Genomic DNA, 18040 nt, shown 5'->3' with positions numbered 1-18040 from the left:
TCTTAATCTAGCTTCAGCCTATTTTTCCTGACTGATTTTACATCATTCACACTCACTCTATGTTCATGCCAAACTGTAAGGCCTACTTAACTCAACATTCCAACTCCTGTCTCCAGGCCTGATATCTGGAATGCTTTCCCGTCTCATCTCCAGCCTTTGGAATCCCTAGATCCTCTTAAGGCTCAAGCTCAAGTGCTACCTCCCATCAGGGACATTTCCTAACTTCCTTCATTTGTTAATGTCCTGTCCCTTCCTGCCTTCTCCAACTCCCCACCCCAACCAAAGACTTCAATATTTATTTTGTATTAATCTGATTTATCTGAGTTCATGTTGATTTTCCCCCAGTAGAATGAAGGTCAGATCCTTGAGACAGAATTAACCAGTTTTGTTCAGCTCCCAGAACAATGCCTGGTAGATCAGGAGGCAAATAAATACTCTTTGAGTTGGATCTGAAAAAAATTTAAATTAAAACAAGCAGGGGCAGCTAGGTGGCACAGTGGATAAAGCACCGGCCCTGGAGTCAGGAGTACCTGGGTTCAAATCCAGTCTCAGACACTTAATAATTACCTAGCTGTGTGGCCTTGGGCAAGCCACTTAACCCCATTTGCCTTGCAAAAACCTAAAAAAAAAAAAATTAAAACAAGCAATGGGCTTACAAAATTGGGAATTTTTTTCCTTCTCCTTTCTATTCCCCATGTTGTGGGAAAGCTCTGTGTATCCTTGTTTTCTTGTGTGGGTGGAGAGTAAGAGAAGGAAGGGCAGACCACAGAAAACGCAAATAGAGAGAAGTAGGGCTGGGGCTAATATGAAAATTTTATGGTCTGAATTTTTTTGGCCTGTTGATTATGGAAAAGAATTTACAAGACTGCCCATTTAAACAAGAGATGTCTGTTCAGAACAATAAATTTAAAAACCAAACAAAACCTGAAGAGGCCCAGAAAAGAACATTTTATTTTCTATGACAGTCCTTGTAAATATTGGCCTTGGTACCTAATCCCTTCTGAAAGCACCAGGCTTCAGTTGCCAAAGGCACGCATGCCAATAAACTGTATAGTAAGACAATTAGAAGACACCACCTGAAGTTTTCTTGTTCTTTGTGGGAGAAAAGGGTAGTTAAAAAATAAAATTAAATGGAAGACTTGTCAGAACAAGAGACACCTGCTAAATAGACAAGGATCAAGGTCTCTAGAAAGCAGTAATTACCATGCCTGAGGAAATTCTGAAAGTCAAGCTATGACTAAGTATACTCTAAGAAGGTAAAGGAGAAGGGATAGAAGGATGAGAGTCATTAATTGACTAAGACAAGGCTGGACTGTTCTATGGAAGGTGGACAGAAAAATCTAGATAGAAGAGGACAAGTTCACTGCAATCATAATCATATGAGCAAAGACTTACTTTTCAACATCCCTTTAAGGAAAAAATCCTTACATCTTTAAGGGTCCTTTTTTTTCCATGCTTCTTAAGTAGGTAAATTTCTCCAGGATTAGGATTGAAGGGGGAGAGGACAGCTAAATCTAAGGGGTCCCCAAAAGACCTACTTAGAAGCCCCAGGCAATGAGGCCTTAAACTATTAAATCAAAATTCTGCTAATATAATCAGGGATATTTGTGCAATGTTCTCAGAGGCCTTGAAGGCTTCACAAATTTTATCAAACACTCAATTTGCTTAGCACAGCACTTTCTTGAAGATCACCCTGAGCCTTTCAAAACTTATATTTCTCATGAGACTGTGTTCTGATTGAAGAAAAAGGTCCCATCAGTCACTTTTACCCAAATTTGCATAGGTCATTGAACTTTTCAAAACACTTTCATATTCATTAGCAGTCACTTTGGTTACTCTTTAACTATATTCTCTCTCTTATCTTTGAACCTTTGCAAAGACTGTCTCCCTTGTCTGGAATGCTTTCCCTCTTTACCTCAACCTTTGTAGAACTAAGATCAACTCAAATACATCTGCTAAATAGAAGAATTTAACAGAGGGCTATCCCCATTAATTGGTGTCTTTACCATAAAATTATTTTGCATATATTTATCTATGTATGTGTTGTTTTCCCCAATAAACTGAATTATCCCTGAGGTCCAGACTTTATTTCCTTTTTATGTCTTAAACACAACCCTGAAACTGAAACTGTGATTTCATCAGAACTTCCTCTACTAATGCAGATAATATACCTTCTCTGCAATATGTAAACTTAGAGAGTTTATTGGGGTACAGAAAAATCAAGGGACCACTGTGGCAGAGGGAGGAATGAACCCAGGCCACCCTGCCTCCAAGGCCAATCTGACACATTATAGGTGGTTAATAAATGCTTGTTGGATGAGTGGATAAATGCCCCTCCTGTTTTCCTGTGAGGTATACACAGAGTGATATTCTTGTTTCACTTTGCAGATAAGGAATTCTTCAAGACCAGAAGTTGTAGAGCAACATTCAGTAAGTATCATTGGAGGAAGTTTCTTCTTGGGGGAGCTTCTTTTGCCAAAGCAAAAACCCAGTGAAAAAACAAAGGAATGAGATATTTAGAGCTTCTTTATACCATCCAGCTGGAAAGCAGAAGGGAGACCCCAGTGGGCAGGAGTATTCTGCTGGCTTTTACCTGCCACTTCCTCTTGTCCTTCAGGTACAAACATTAGTCAAGTGACTGATGAATTTTGAGGGGATTGGGGATCTATTATTTTGCTGGCAATACTTTATTAAAACCACCTTGCCTTTCCAGCCAATTAGAGTTGAGTCTTGTGTGAGTCATTTATAATTTCATTCTCTCTGTTTTGCCTTCCTGAAAGAACTTAGTTACAACCTGTCATTCAAAACTGCCTGGAGGCCAGGCCATGGTGTAGCAATTAAATCATTCTCTGGAGCCTTGAGAGAGATGGCTGATAAACGTGTCCTTTACTCTAGCAGTTCATAAAGGCTTCAAATTAGAGCTACAGCTTGTTATTTCTACCAGGGTAGTGGAGAGTTTTCCCAGATGCATAGGAGCCTGTGAAATTTAGGTGAGAATAGTCCAAAAGACATGGACAAAGAGTCAAGCAGAGGAAAAGATGTGAGTAAATTGTGGCCAGCAGCTAGGGCTTACAGTGGACAGTGCTGGATTTTAGGATCTGCAGATCCTTAATTGGAATCTGACCTCAGACATTTATTAGTTATGTGACCTTGGACACACAGGATGGCACAACCTCTCTTAGTCTCAGTTTCCTCATCTGTGAATTAAAGGATAGGAGTTTGAATGTGGCTTTAGACAGTTGATGCTAATTAGCTGTGTGACCCTGGACAAGTCACTTAACTCTGATTGCCTAGTATCCAGGGTCATCCAATCATCCTGATTCATAACTGGCCACTTGACCCAGATGGCTCTAGAGGAGAAAGTGAGGTCGGTGACTTAGCACAGCACCCTCTCACTCAAATCCAATTCACCTCCCTGATGTCATGGTCTTCTTTGAGAATGAGGACATTTTCTATATATTTATATTGAAGAACAGGTGATGATCAGTATTGGTAAAGGAAATTTCCTCAATGAATGTCTTAATTTTAGTGTCTTCCCTCTGAAATTATCTCTAGTTTATCTTGTACATATCTTGTTTGTATAGAATTGTTTGCATATTGTTTCCCCCATTAGACTGTGAGCTCCTTGAGATCAGGTACTGTTTTTTCCTTTCTTTTTATTTCCAGACTTAGTACAGTGGTTGGTACATAGTAGGTGACTAATAAATGTAAGTAGACTTGGGTTTTCCATGAGATATTTTTCCAATGGAATCACAGGTTTGGTCCTAAACAACACAAATACATGGGATATAAATATCTAGAACCTCAGAAAACAGTTCTAGCTATGCTATATATCTCCAACAACCTCTACTTCTTAAAACCTCAGTTTTCCTTCAAAGTTCAGCTCAGATACTGTCTCTTACATGAGGCCTCTTCCATCTACTTTGTGTATTTTTTGTTTATATTTATATGTATATATTTTTCCTCAGTAGAATATACATTCCATGAGGGTGGAAACTGTTTAATTTCTTTAAAAATGTGTTTAATAAATGCTTGTTCATTAAATGAGGCAATGAGTAAACAGAACACTTGCACTAGGAGGGACCTTAGAGTTGGTCTAACTCAATGCTCTTATTTTATTTTATTTTATTTTTTGCTAGGTAGTAGGGTTAAGTGATTTGCCCAAAGTCACACAGCTAGGTAATTTTAAGCATCTGAGGCCACATTTGAACTCAGGTCCTCCTGACTCCAGAGCTGGTGCTCTATCCACTGGGCCCATCTAGCTGTCCCAATGCTCTTATTTTATAAGTGAGGAAACTGAGACCTAGAGAAATAAAGTGCCTTGTCTGTCACAAAACAAGCTAATGGTTCCAAATCTCTCGACTTGGATCAATGCTCTTCCTTTTATAACAGAATCCTCCCTCCCTCCCTCCCTCCCTCCTTCCCTTCCCTTCCTCCTTCTAATAAATTTTTTAGTGGAATGTTTTTTTTTTAAATTTAGTTTTCTTCTGGGTTTGTCTACCCAAGACAATCTTAAGTAGGTAGGGCTGGATGACTTTTACTAATTGGTGATTAAACTACAGAACAAAGGTGGCATTTATAACAGGATCACTTCTACAAGTATTGTTTCCTATTACCTTTCCCCACCAATATTTCTTCCCACATCAGAAATGAATCCCTTGTACCTTGGAAAGAAAGAGGCATGACTTACTATAGTACTGCTGAAGGCCACTGGAGACTGGGCACTCTCACATCTTCCTAAGGACTTGTGCCGAGTGTGACACTGGAAATGGGCACGTGCACTCTGGCTCCTCCTCAAGGCCTGGGTTCCTCCAGGGCATCTCACTGTGATGTGGCCTGGCACGGTCCCATACTGACATTTGGTCCAGTCTTCTTCATCTGAATCCAGTTCCCTGTGAGTCTCCAGGCGTTTGGCTATAAAGAAAAGTGCCCCATTACTAATATGGTCAGAAATGTTCATTCTAGAAATACAGTAAATTAAGTCAGTCATCCTGGAATTTATGCTCTAGGGATTGGGGACCTAAAACTGTAACCAAAAGCAGTAATTATAAAAACAACTAGCATTTAATGGCACTCTACAAATAGCACATTCTACCTTCACAATAATTTTGGGGAGGGAGGTATTATTATCTCTATTTTACAGATGAAGAAATTGAGGCTGAAAGAGACTAAGTGCATTTTCCAGTGTTACAGGCAGTAAGTGTCTGGGGCTGATTTGAACTTAGATCGTCGTAATTATAGGGCCAACACCCTATCTGATGCTCCACCTCTTTGGTAATGGGGATAGGCAGAGTAAGGTAGTTCTGCCAAGAAAAATTTGTTGTTCTAAGTTTTAGTATCTGGCCTCAAAGTCAGAATGGGTTCAGGTTTTGTTGCTGATGCCTAGAGACTGTTTGACCCTGAACAAGTCACAACCTTTTGGGACATTAAGAATCTTTCTAAGACTGTAAGTTACCTTCATCAACAAAAGGTGTTCCTCATTTGGAAGTTGCCTATTCTAATGAAATTACAGGTCCAGGTACCCTAACCAAAGTTATTTTTCTCCCAATAACCTCCTGAAATAGATAATACATAAATTATCATCTCTTTTTTAGAAAGCAGGAAACTGAGGTTAAAAGAAAAGTACTCTGTTCAAGGTCCTTAACCAAAGCTTCTTGACTCCAAGTTCAGTACAGTTTTTTTTCCCCTAAATGTGTTGTTTTTAGACCCATTGAGCTAGAGGTAGCTCATGGTACAGTGGACAGAATGTTGAGCCTAGAGTCAGGAAGAACTGAGTTCAAATACACAGATACTTCTTAATCTGTGTGATTGTGGGCAAATCATTTAAGCTGTTTCCTTAATTGTAAAATGCAGATAATGGTATATATTTCACAGGGTTGTTGTAAGGCTCAAATGAAATAATATTTATAAAGGTGCTACATCAGGGTCTGGCAGCTACTAGCCATGATATAAATGCTTATTCCCTTTTTCTTTTCTCTCACTTCCCCTTTTTCAAGGATTCGAGGTGCTTATAGTATATAACCATTCTACTACATTTGAAGAAATGAAGGTTGGACAGAGGTTAATTCACTAGCAATAATGCTCTCTCTCCCTCTTCTCTGAATTCTCACAGATTTTTTTCCTACCCTATATGTTCCTCACACTCCACCTTTTCTATATGTATTCTTATTTCCCCTAAACAGACTATCATCTTCATGAAAGTAAGAATGGTAGCTTCCTCTTAGGATGATAGGATCACTGATTCAGAGTTGGAAGGGACCTTTGATACCACCAAGTTCAGTGCCCTCATATTCCAGATGCTGATACTTAGCTGATTTGTACAAGATAGTGCTGTTAAACCCCAGGTGTGGCTCCAGGAGAAAGTCCTCAGCTCAAGTGGGTCAGAGGCCACCATGTCTGACCTGACTGCTCTACTTAAGATCTTCTTTCAATCTGCTTGTGACAGCATAGGAACTTGGGCAGCGGATTCTACTATAATGAATTACCTCCATGAGAAGGAATGGTTTGACAAGTAAAAAAAATTTTGGGGTGTGTGGTGATTCAAATCTGAACTCATTCTGACATTCTGACTGAGTTGTGGAACTGAGGTGTCATAATAGGATGTGCTTCCCATTCCAGTGTCAATAAAATATGTGCACTCATCATATATAAATAATCCTCTGCATATCAATAACCCAGGTCATAGAAAGAGAATTTTTAAAACATTTCTATAGTTTCTAAACATTTCTAAAAGTTTACAGCTGAACACAATTAAAAAAATACCCTATTAGCTTTGCAAGAATGAATGTTTATAGTCAATAAATACCAAGTTGGAAAAAACTTCAGAAAGGTCAAGCAATTTGACAACTGTCATTTAGCACTGGGGTGAATTCAGATAAGTCATGTTAGACTTCTTTTCTTGCATTTATCTTGCACCCTTTTTCTTCTAGAAAGATGAAAATTACAATGGAGGCCCTTTATTTTAGACCCTCTTACCATTTTCTTGGTGGGAAAACTCATTGCCCATAATGGTGCAACGCCGGAATACCATTTTGTTCTCTGTCAGAGTCCCAGTTTTGTCTGAAAAGATGTACTGAATCTGACCCAGATCTTCAGTGATGTTAAGGGCTCGGCACTGAATGGATAGATCAGCTTCTTCATCATACAGGTCAATGTCATTATGTAAGAAGAAAATCTGACCAAGTTTCACCAATTCAATGGATACATACAGAGAGATTGGGATCAGGATCTGAAAGAAGAATATGCCTTTTATGTAATAATTATCGTTTCTTCCCTCTGCTACTTGCTAGTAAAAAAATTTTGAATCATTGAGGAGATGGAATAATGTTGTCATTATTATATGTAATTTTAGTGAATAAAGTATTCCTTAAATAAGGTAGTTTCAATCCTATGATGCATTTTTCCTTCTGCATCAGGTATAGTTTATCTCTTAACTTTCATATCCAATATTCTTTTTTCATTCCTCATCCTTCTTGATCTCTCTGTAGTATTAGAGACTATTGACGATCCTTTTCTCCTAGACACTCTCTTCTTTTTTTTGTGTGTGATGATACATTCTATCTTAGTTACTTTTTCCCAATCATTATCTATATTCCACCCTGTTGTGCAGGGTAGAACCCAGAATTCTCTCCTGGGCCCTCTTTTCTCCTCTTTATGTTACTCTTTCTGCTGTCTGACCATGTCACTCTCAACCCAGAAAGTCACAGTGCTTATGCCTCTAGGATGAAATATCAGTACCTCTGTTAGCCATTTAAATCTTTCATAATCTGATTCCAGTCTAACTTTCCAAGTTTTTTTTGAGCATTATTCTCATTCAGAGTAACTCAGTTGGCCTTCTGGCTATTCCTCAAGCATGATCTTCCCCTTCCCATCTTGTATCTTTGTATTGCATCTTCCCCACACATAGAATGCAGTCCCTCCTCTGAGAAACCCTAGCTCAATTATCACATTTCTTAGGAAACCTATCCTGCTCCCTTTGGTTGCTAGTTTCTTATAATTTTCCTTCTAAAAGTTACTTTGTATATATTCTTTATTTTCATTATGGATACCTTGTCTCTCCCAACATCCAATAAAATAAATATTTCTTGAGGGTAGAAACGATTTCATTTTTGTCTTTATGTCTGGCAAATAGGTGCTTAATAAAAGCTTATTTAATGAATAAGAGGAGAATGATGCTCCCTCCCCATGACTAGAAATAACTTTCATTGAAGGGAGGTCAGGAAAGGCCCTCATCTTGAAGGGATCTCCCAAACTAGATCTACTAGTATCAAAAAAGTGACAAGAAAGTGGTAGAGAAACGGGAAGAAAACTCTTTACCCATCCACCAAATACCTTGCAGTTTTATGACTTTATCTATTTTTATTAATTATATATAGTAGAACCATTTAAAACCAGAGGAAAGAACTTTAGAGATTATCTGATTGAGCTTCCACCCTCTAGAGAATCAAGGAGAAGTAGTTTTCTTAACCAAGGTCACACAGTCTATTGGTGGTAAAATAAGGCCAAGAAGCAAATCTCTGGTTCTCAGTCCACTATACCTTATATTCTATTCTATTCCATAGTGGAGATAGTGATGAGAAAATCCCATGATATTTTTTTTCTTTCTCTCAGTCCATTAAGGACTATCTGAACCTATCGTCTACTTTTCATAATCTATAAGAACTCAAGGTCATCTCTACTTCACAAAAGAGATGTCCAGCTATAATGCTAGTGGAATTTTGGGAGCAAAACACTTTCACAGAAAAGATTTTCTTTCTCTTAAATGTCTTCTACTTGGTAAGTATTTAGCCTTCTTGTTCTAAAGGCAGCATAATATGGTGGAAAGGGCTTTCTCTGATACTACTATGAGACTTTGGGAAAATCATTTAACTTTCCTGGACCTCTGTTCATTTCTAAAATAAAGATATTGGCATAGGTCATGGATTCTTAACCTGGGGTCTGTAGATTAGTTTCATGAGGTCTGTGACTTTGGATGGCGGCGGGGGGGGGGGGGGGGGGGGGGGGGGGGGGGGGAATGACAACTTTATTTTTATTAACCTCTAACTGAAATTTAATATTTCCTTAAATTATTTAAAAACATTATTCTGAGAAGGAATCATTAGGCTTTAACCACTCAACTGCAAAGTGATTTTCCTAAAGAGCAAGTCTGACCTCTTATTCAATAAACTCTAGTTGTTCCCTTTACCTTTGTGATAAAAATCTTCTTTTTGGCATTCAAAGCTTCCTTCTACACTTCTGGTCTTCTTACATTCTATCAACCTCATATACCAAGTGGTCTGGTGACACTGACTTTCTTGCCTCTCTAAGAGAAGCCTTTCTTAATCCTCATTAATGCTTATGCCTTCCTTCAATCTATTTCCAACTTATTCTTTATATGACTTGTTTGTATATATAGCTGTTTACATGTCATCTCACCCTTTTTGACTGTGACCTCTGCAAGGGTAGGGAATATCTCTAGTCTTTTTTTCTTATCCTCAGAATTGGCACTTAATAGATGCTTATTGACTTTCTTAAATTAAATCTAAATATTTCCCCAAAAAAGGCAGCATCATTTCTTCTGCAAAGATGGAGAACGATTAGTCACTGGAATTTTAAGCTTTTCAATTGGAGCCTTTTTTTCCTACCTGTAGTAGGATGATCATGGTGAGAAACATGTAGAAGCCTTGAAGTGCAATTGGGGGGAAGCTTCCATTAGCATCTGGAACATCAAAGGGGGGAAGTCCTGAAAATTTTCCCTTCCAAAGGCCATGACCTAAAAAGACATAAAAATCAGGCAATAAGGAGGAATCTCAACTTGATTCCAAACTATCAAGTCATACACTCTGGTTTCTTCTCGGATCATATAAATCTTTCGCCTTTTACAAACTATCAACTCATTCTGCATTCAAATTATGACAAAAGTGAGCAAATTGTTCCTTTTATAGAATGATCTTGGGGATAATTTTCCAATTGTTGCACTTGCCTATGAATTTGTGAACCCTATAACAATTGGAAAGATGAATAAAATACAAATAATGTGGTTTCTCATAATCTCTCTAATGCCATGGAACACCACATATAAAGAAAAGAATATTGGAGACTTAATTTCTAGTCATAACTTTGCCATTAACAAGTCATGTGATCTTTGCTACTTTTGGTCATTTCTGTTCTGATTCTACAATATTAAACTTATGAAACTTGGGACTTCATTTTTTGGGAAAATAATTTAATTTACTTTTTGTAACATTTTCTTTTCACCTTCTCTACTAAGCTTCTTTTGACCATGTTGCACCTTTATCTCCTTACAGGAATTTTGGATTCTGTTCTCTCTTCTCTCCTGGTCCCTTCTCAAGTAGATTGGATTTCTAGAGTTGAGTTTTTGCTATCTTGCCTGGGACCATCTTCCTGGTGACCATGTTATCTGTGCTTTGTCATCATTCTCCATATATATATATATATATGTATATACCATGTTGTCTGTGCTTCATCATCATTCTCATCATATATATATCCCTTTCCCTTAGATTTTGCCCCATAGGACAATGAATTCTGAACAAATTCCACCATTGGATCTCTTGACCACCATTTCCAAGTTATATCACAAGGCATATTCCTCCTTCCCTGTTTTCCAGTTCCCTTTCCCTTTCCTTACTGTTTTTTTAAAATTTTTATCTCCCTTTCTATCTTTTGCTCTTGTTGTTCACATATAGAAATGCTGATGATTTATGTGGGTTTATTTTATATCCTGCTACTTTGCAGAATTTGTTAATTGCTTCAAGGAGTTTTTAGGATGATTTTCTCATTTCCTCTAAGGCTACCATCATCTGCAAAGAGTGAAAGCTTTGCTTCCTCATTGCCAATTCTGATTCCTTCAATTTCTTTTCCTTCTCTTATTGCTCAAGCTAACATTTCTAATACTCTATTGAATAGTAATGGTGATAACGGGTATCCTTGTTTCACCCTTGAATTTATTGGAAACGCTCTGAGTTTATCCTCATTAAAAATGATATTTATTGGTTTTTAGATACTATTTATTATTTTAAGGAAACCCCCATTTATTCCTCACTCTCTAGTGTTTCTAATAGGAATGGATGTTGTATTTCATCAAAGGCTTTTTTAGCATCATTGAAATAATCATATTATTTCTGTTGGTTTTGCTATTGATATGCTCAATTTTGTTGAGTGTTTTCCTAATATTGAACCATCCCTGCCTACCTGGTTTAAATCCTACCTAAGCATGGTATATTATCCTAGTAACAACTTACTAGGAATCTCATTGCTAAAATTTCATTTAGATTTTTGCACCAATGTTCATTAGGGAGATTGGTCTATAATTTCTTTGTCTGTTTTGGTTCTTCCAGGTTTAGGAATCAGCACCATGTTGGTGTCATAAAAGGATCTGGCAGAACTTCTATTTTTTAAATAAGTAGAATAGGAATTAATTGTTTCTTAAATGTTTAGTAGAGTTCACTTGTAAATCCATCTGGACCTGGAGACTTTTTCTTAGGAAGTTTATTGACAGGGTCATCACTCTATTTCTTAACTAGTACTGGGCAGTTTTTATGACTGCCACTTTTTAGTTTTAGATATGGTAGAGCTGGGCCACCTTCCTTTATGTTTTTTTTCATCAGTTCCCTTGATATTCTTGACCTTTTATTGTTTGTTATTCCACCCCCCCACCCCAATACTCCCTCCATCAAGGGAAAGCAAGCAAAGAAAAATCTCTCCATGATGTTTCTGTAGCCATTGGCTACTTGAATTCTGTTATGCCTATGAGAAATCATTATTCAGACTCAGGAAAGCATGGGTGGAAATAAGAGAGAGAGAGAGAGAGATGAAAGAACAGCCAAGCAATGCCGGCTGGGCCACAAGTTGGTAGAGAAGACTGTGGCCTCCTTACTGTTTTTTTCTTCATTAGAATATAAATTCCTTGAGGGGCCAGGGACTTTTGCTCACTTGTATTTTTATTTGCAGGATTTAGCACATTGGTACACAGTAAGCTGTATATGCTTGCATTAACTATCCTTTGAGACCTAACAATTCCCATCTATCATCTCGCTATCATTAATTCATCATCCATCTATCATCTATTCATCTATCTATCTATCTACCCATCTGTCATCTATCCTATATATCTACTTACCTAGCTATCCAATCATCCATCCAGTAGATTTAGTTGTTACCTGGGAATTTTTTCCAAGTTGAGCTCTTCCCTCCCTCTACCTCCCTTATCCCATACTTTGTTCTTCAGTGAGAGCTGTTTGGCCAACCTATTTCTGGAGGGAACATATATTAAATAGTAACAATATTTAAATAAATGATTAAGTGCCAAGTAAGAGGGATAGATGATTGTTGCTATAGGAGGAGGGATGAGTCAAAATTAACTCCAATAGCTATGGAAAGTTTCATGAAGAAGATGGGAATTGGATAGTTAATGCTTTTCTAAATTCAAAGTTGGTGTGATGTAGGACAAAGAGTATTGGTCTAGAAGTCAGACAACTGGGTTCTCAATTCAATTCTTTCATTAACTACTTGTGTATGATTTTAGGTGAGTAATATAATCTCTCTGTCTCAGTTTCTCATTTGAAAATTGAGGGAATGGAATAGGTTTTGCTAAGGACAAGATTATTTCTAGCTCCTACTTTCAAAGAATCTATAAAGAAGGGAGAGCATCCTTGACAAAGAGAATCTTTCTTCAAAATGAAAGTGAAAAACACACACACACATGTATTTGTTCAGTTGTTTCAGTGGTATCTGACTCTTCATGATCAACTTGCTTGGGGTTTTCTTGGTGAAGATACTGGAGGGGTTTGCCCTTTCCTTTTTCAGCTCATTTTACAGATAAGGTAAGCTGAGGCAAGCAGGGTCAAATAACTTGCTTATAGAATCACATAGCTGATAAATGTTTGAAGCCAAACTTGAACTCAGGAAAATGAGTCTTCCTGACTCCAGCACAAGTGTTTTATCCACTGCAGTGCCACCTAGCCATCACACACACACACACACACACACACACACACACACACACACACACACACACACTTATTCATATAAAGAGAGGTAGAAAGATGAAGCCTGTGACCCCTTTATAGATCACAGTGTTGAGCACTGTAATTTATATAATACTTATTCATCCATAAAGGAGGAAAATGTTTTCACCTTTATCATTTTCCAAATTGAAAACATCCAGAGGCATTTAATGAAGTTAGATAACCCAGAGAGGAAGAATCAGACATAGCATGACCAGTCAATACTATCAGCCTGGAAACCAGAAACATGGCAGGGAGAATTGCTTCCCCTGGCAGATATAATGCCATATAATACCACATTAGAACACAGAGGAAAGTTCTGAGAGACTGAGGTTTTGAAAAGGAGATGTTTACCTCCTGTTGCTTTGTACACTACCCTAATCCAGGTAATAGGATTAATCCTACTGCACTGCCTAGGATTTTTAATTAACAAAGTAACCAAGGGTATTATTAAAATACTCTTTTGTTAGGATATTTCAGAGCTTTAAGGAGGGAACTTTGGGTGGACTAGAAGGAGAGCACAGAAGAAAATCCAAGGGGTTTTGCCACAATGATTGGCTGACTCTCTGCAGTGGAAGGATTTGAAGGAAGTCATGGGATCAAGAAAAAACTTGAGTTTCAGATTTCACTTCTATGAATCTCTCTTCTGATCTATAAAATGGACATGTTTACCTATTCATCTCCCAGGGTTTTTGTGAAGAAAGTGTTTTATGAATTGTGAAGTGCTATAGAAATGGGTTATATAGGGTCAAATTAGGAGTGAAGCAAGTGATTAAATAACACATTAAAATATTCTTTTATTATGATATTTTAGAGCTTTAAAAAAAAAAAGAATCGTTGATGAACTAGAAGTCCAGAATAGAAGAAAAGTTAAAATATCAAATCTTGTTGATGATTGCTTTGTGGCATGGTAAATAGGTTGACATCCTGGCATACCAATTAATATAAAGAAGATTTAACTTGGACAACATCCTAAAAGGTTTATTTATGGCAGTTTCCAATTCTTTTATCCCTGTGTTGGAGACACCATTAGTAAAGAACTCAGATGTAACAGTCTTTGATAAAGTTTGGTACAAGAGTCACCTTCTACAGAAGCCTTTCCCGACAGCCCCATTTAGGAATCAAATACTGGTCTTCTCCTAAATTATCCTATTTCTTTGGTATATATTTTGTTTGTGTTGTTTATATATGTATGTATATATATGTATATATGTATTTAGAAATATATGTATATATTTGTGTACACACTACATCTCTATGTGTTGTGTCCTCTTAAATTTTAAACTCCTTGAAGGCAGGGGCTATTTCATTTTTTTTCCTTGTTCCCTCAGCAATCACCTCATCATTCAACTGGAACTATTCTATCCAAAGTGACCAGTGATCTAATGCCAAAATCTAATGGCCACTACTCATTCCTCATACTTCTTGAATTCTCTGAAGGTTTGACAATGTCACTCACGCTTTCTTCCAGCACATACTCTCTATTCTCTCTGGACTTTTCTCTCTTTCAGTTCTTCTGTCTTTCTGATTGCTATTTTTTAGTCTCCTTTAAAGATTATTCATGTAGCATCCACTAAGTATGATGTCCTAAAGCTTGGGCCCTCTTCACTTTTTCTTTTATATTTTCTCACTTGATGATCTCATTTATTTCCAAAGGTTTAATTATCATTTCTTCAGAGATGATATCCAGAGCTAGTCTCTTTCCTGATCTCAGTCCTACACCTCAAAATGCCTTTTGGACATCCAAAACTTATGTCCCATAGGAATCTGAAACTCAATATATACAAAACAGGACTCATTATCTTCTCCATCCCCTCAAACCCTCCCTTTTCTCCAATTTCCTTATTGCTATTGAGGGCACCATTATCCTCTCAGTCATACAACCTCAGTGTTTTTCTTGACTCCTCATTTTTATGTTATTATAACTAAACAATCCGTTGGCAAATCTTGTATATACCTTTAAAAATTTTGTAGTAGATACCACCTTCTCTCCATTCACACAATTATCATCACTCTAGAACAATCCCTAAATACTTCTTGCCTAGATTAGTGCAACAATCTTCTAACTGGTTTCTAGTCTCAAATCCTTCCCCACTGCAATCTATTCTCCAATCAGTTGCCAAAGTCATTGTCCTAATGTGCAGTGCACTCCCCCTGCATAATTCCCCACCCCTGAATTCACGTTGTTGTTGAGTTGTTTCGATCGTGTCCAATTCTTTGTGACTCCATTTGGGGTTTTCCCAAAAAATGGTTTATCATTTCTTCCTCCAGCTTGTTTTACAGATGAGGATATCAAGCAAATGGGGTTAAGAGACTTGCCCAGGGTCACACAGCCAGGAAATGCCTGAGGCTGGATTTGTACTCATGAAGATGGGTCTTCTTGATTCTAGATCTGATGCTCTATCCTCTGTTTCACCTAAATGTCCATCTTGAATTCTAGTGGTTCCTTTTAACTTTCAGAATTAAAAGCAACATTTTCTGCTCAACATTCACAACCTCATCCCTTCCTAACTTTTCCGTTCTTAGACTTTATTCCCCTTCATGAGCAATTACATTAGCCTGTCTGCTTTTCCTCCCATGTAAGACATTTTTGCTGTTGTTTACCAAGCTTAGAATTATCTCCATTTTCTCTTATTTTTAATTTCCCTGAATCTCTTTATGATTCATCTCAAATTCCGTCTTCTGTGGGAGGCCTTCCCAAAGCTTCCAGTTACTGGTCCCTTCCTTCCTGAAATTGTTTAGTATGCTGTATATGTATGCTGTAGATACCTAATTATTTATATATTCTCTCCCCCATTTTAATGTAAGCTCTTAGAAAGGAGAAACCATTTTTTTTTGCCTTTCTTTATATCCCAATCATTTAGTCCAGTTGTTTGCACAAAGTAAGTTCTTGATAAATGCTTGTTGACTAACTATCCTGCCATAGTGATTGGCAGATTTCTATTTGGAACTTAACTACTTCTTCATTGTATTTCATTCAATTGACAATAAAATAATGACAAAAGGCTATGGGGAAGGATGCTGGTCACCTCTTCAATTCATAAATTATAATAGTTTTTTTTTTTCAGATGTGCTTGGTGTCCTTGGTAAGAAGGTAAAAATCAGAATTGCTGATAGTGTTGCTTTTTAATGAATTTAAAGTTAGAAGATTTGGATTTGAATTCAGATTCTATTATTTACACCATAAAAATTTAGAACATTGTACCTTGGATTTATCATCTGTAAAAATGATAGATTTATATTAGGTAAATTTATAGGGCTATCCAGTCCTGGACCTTATGAAGTCCAGACCCAGGGTCTTGACCCAGGGTCTGAGGGCAAAAGAGAACTTTGTAAATAGGAGTTGATGCTTTTTGAATGCTCCATACCTATAGCTCCAATGAGGCACATGAGGAAGAGAATTCCCACACAGAAGAAAATATCGATGTTTATCCGACGTTCGACCTTGCTGCGCTTGTACCGTGGGCCACTATTGTTCAGCATAGCTTTTGTTTCATGGCCTTAGAGAAATAAATGGAAAAATAGGCAGTTAGTGCACTGTGGCAAAATCTCAGGAGTATACTGGAGTCAGCCTGAACCAGTAATGAAACTGAGCATTTATACCTCAGAAATATGCAAATGCTACACATTTTTTTTTATCGTTTTGTGGATTGAAAAGACTTGGAAAAGTGAGGCAGAAAATGAGAATAATAAAGATTAAACCTAAAAGTGTCTCCTGAATACCTTTTTTTTTGAGAGTTTTACTAGGTAAAAAAACAAACAAAAACACTATATATCTGCCTTCAGGGAGCTTTTAGTCCAATAGGCCCTTATTTTCATAATTCAATAGGATGTTTAGTTCTGTCTTAAAGAACACTAAATTTAATTTCCTCAAAGATGGATCAATGGCAACTGTAGGAAGGATTTATAAGAGGAAAAAATTGAATTGAGTGAGTGATTCTAAGAACAGCTGAGGAAAGTCTGTGCAAAAGCATAAGGTTAGAAGATAGATCATCAAAGAAAAAGGGAAATAGGTGAGTTGATCTAGAATATGGTGTGTGAGAGAGAATAATATGAAATAAGTCTGGAAAGTTAGACTAAAACTAGCTTGTGAAAATGCAATAGGGACCAAATGAAAGAGAAAAAAGTCATTTATTAATTGGCTTCTATGTGCTAAGCACTGTGAGTAAGCCCTGAGGGAAAAAACTCAAAGAAATACCCTGCCAAAAAACCCTATTAAGTAAAAAAAAATCATCCTAAACTAGGGAGCATGATAGACTAACTTGTAGTTCATTGCAGAAGTCTAGATAGAAGGTGATGGGGGCCTGCATTATGATGGTAACAGTGTTAGAGGAGAGAAGGGGCACATATTAGAAATATTACAATGGTAGAGTCAAGAGAACCTGCCAACAATTTGACTAATGGGTGGTGATTATGATGGTAGTGAGGGGAGGGGTGTCAAAGATGACCCCTAGGTTGTGAACCTGGGTGAGTGGGAGGATTGTGGTATCCTTTTCCAACGGGTATGGGACAGAGAGGGATGAAAAAATATCAAAAAGATAATGAGTTCAGTTTTGCATGTGTTGACTTTAGTTCAGGATGTAGACAACTTTCTCAAGCGTTTTAGACATAAAAGGGATGAGAGATATAAGATGATAGTGGGGATGGACTGATCAAGTGAGGGTCTTTGAGAATGGAGGAGGTATGAATAAGAAATAAGCATGATGAATATAAACCAATGAGGACACTAGTTTGGGGAAAACAAAGAGTGTTTGCTCAAAAAAGGTATTAGGGAAAAGATAGAGGAAGGGACAAAACAACTAACTTGGATCAACAAACTAGTTCTAGATAAAAAGAAAAATAAATAGGAGATAGAGCAGCTTGGGTCTTGATTAAGCAGCCTTCTAAATTTTAACTATGGCATTCTCCTTGGTAGTTGGATTAGGAAATGCCAGTCACATATTTCTGTGCAAAATTAAAGAAAAGCAATATGTCAGATCCAGCAGTGAGCAGTTTTAATGTTATTTAGCTTGTCACTTACATGGATTTAAAGT

General features: G+C 37.3%; 1 protein-coding gene and 1 long non-coding RNA gene across 6 annotated transcripts in view; one reads left to right on the top strand and one right to left on the bottom strand.

The window, feature by feature from the left end:
• The window catches only part of ATP10B (ATPase phospholipid transporting 10B (putative)), a 304974-nt gene that overhangs the window by 41539 nt on the left and 245395 nt on the right, over window positions 1-18040 (bottom strand). For all 5 annotated transcript variants that reach the window (XM_074212482.1, XM_074212485.1, XM_074212483.1 and 2 more), the window contains 4 exons: window positions 16376-16507; window positions 9624-9751; window positions 6976-7228; window positions 4691-4914 (listed from right to left, as the gene is read on the bottom strand). In XM_074212482.1, coding sequence (XP_074068583.1) covers window positions 4691-4914; window positions 6976-7228; window positions 9624-9751; window positions 16376-16507 — 737 coding nt within the window. The remainder of the gene's footprint in view (window positions 1-4690; window positions 4915-6975; window positions 7229-9623; window positions 9752-16375; window positions 16508-18040) is intronic.
• The window catches only part of LOC141506066 (uncharacterized), an 84587-nt gene that overhangs the window by 8677 nt on the left and 57870 nt on the right, over window positions 1-18040 (top strand). Inside the window, exon 2 of the long non-coding RNA XR_012473764.1 lies at window positions 2389-2430. This is a non-coding gene — a long non-coding RNA (uncharacterized LOC141506066). The remainder of the gene's footprint in view (window positions 1-2388; window positions 2431-18040) is intronic.

This window comes from Macrotis lagotis, chromosome 1 (genome assembly GCF_037893015.1).
Source record: "Macrotis lagotis isolate mMagLag1 chromosome 1, bilby.v1.9.chrom.fasta, whole genome shotgun sequence".
In the NCBI taxonomy this organism is placed as follows: Eukaryota; Metazoa; Chordata; class Mammalia; order Peramelemorphia; family Peramelidae; genus Macrotis; species Macrotis lagotis.
This window is presented reverse-complemented; position numbering and strand designations above follow the sequence as displayed.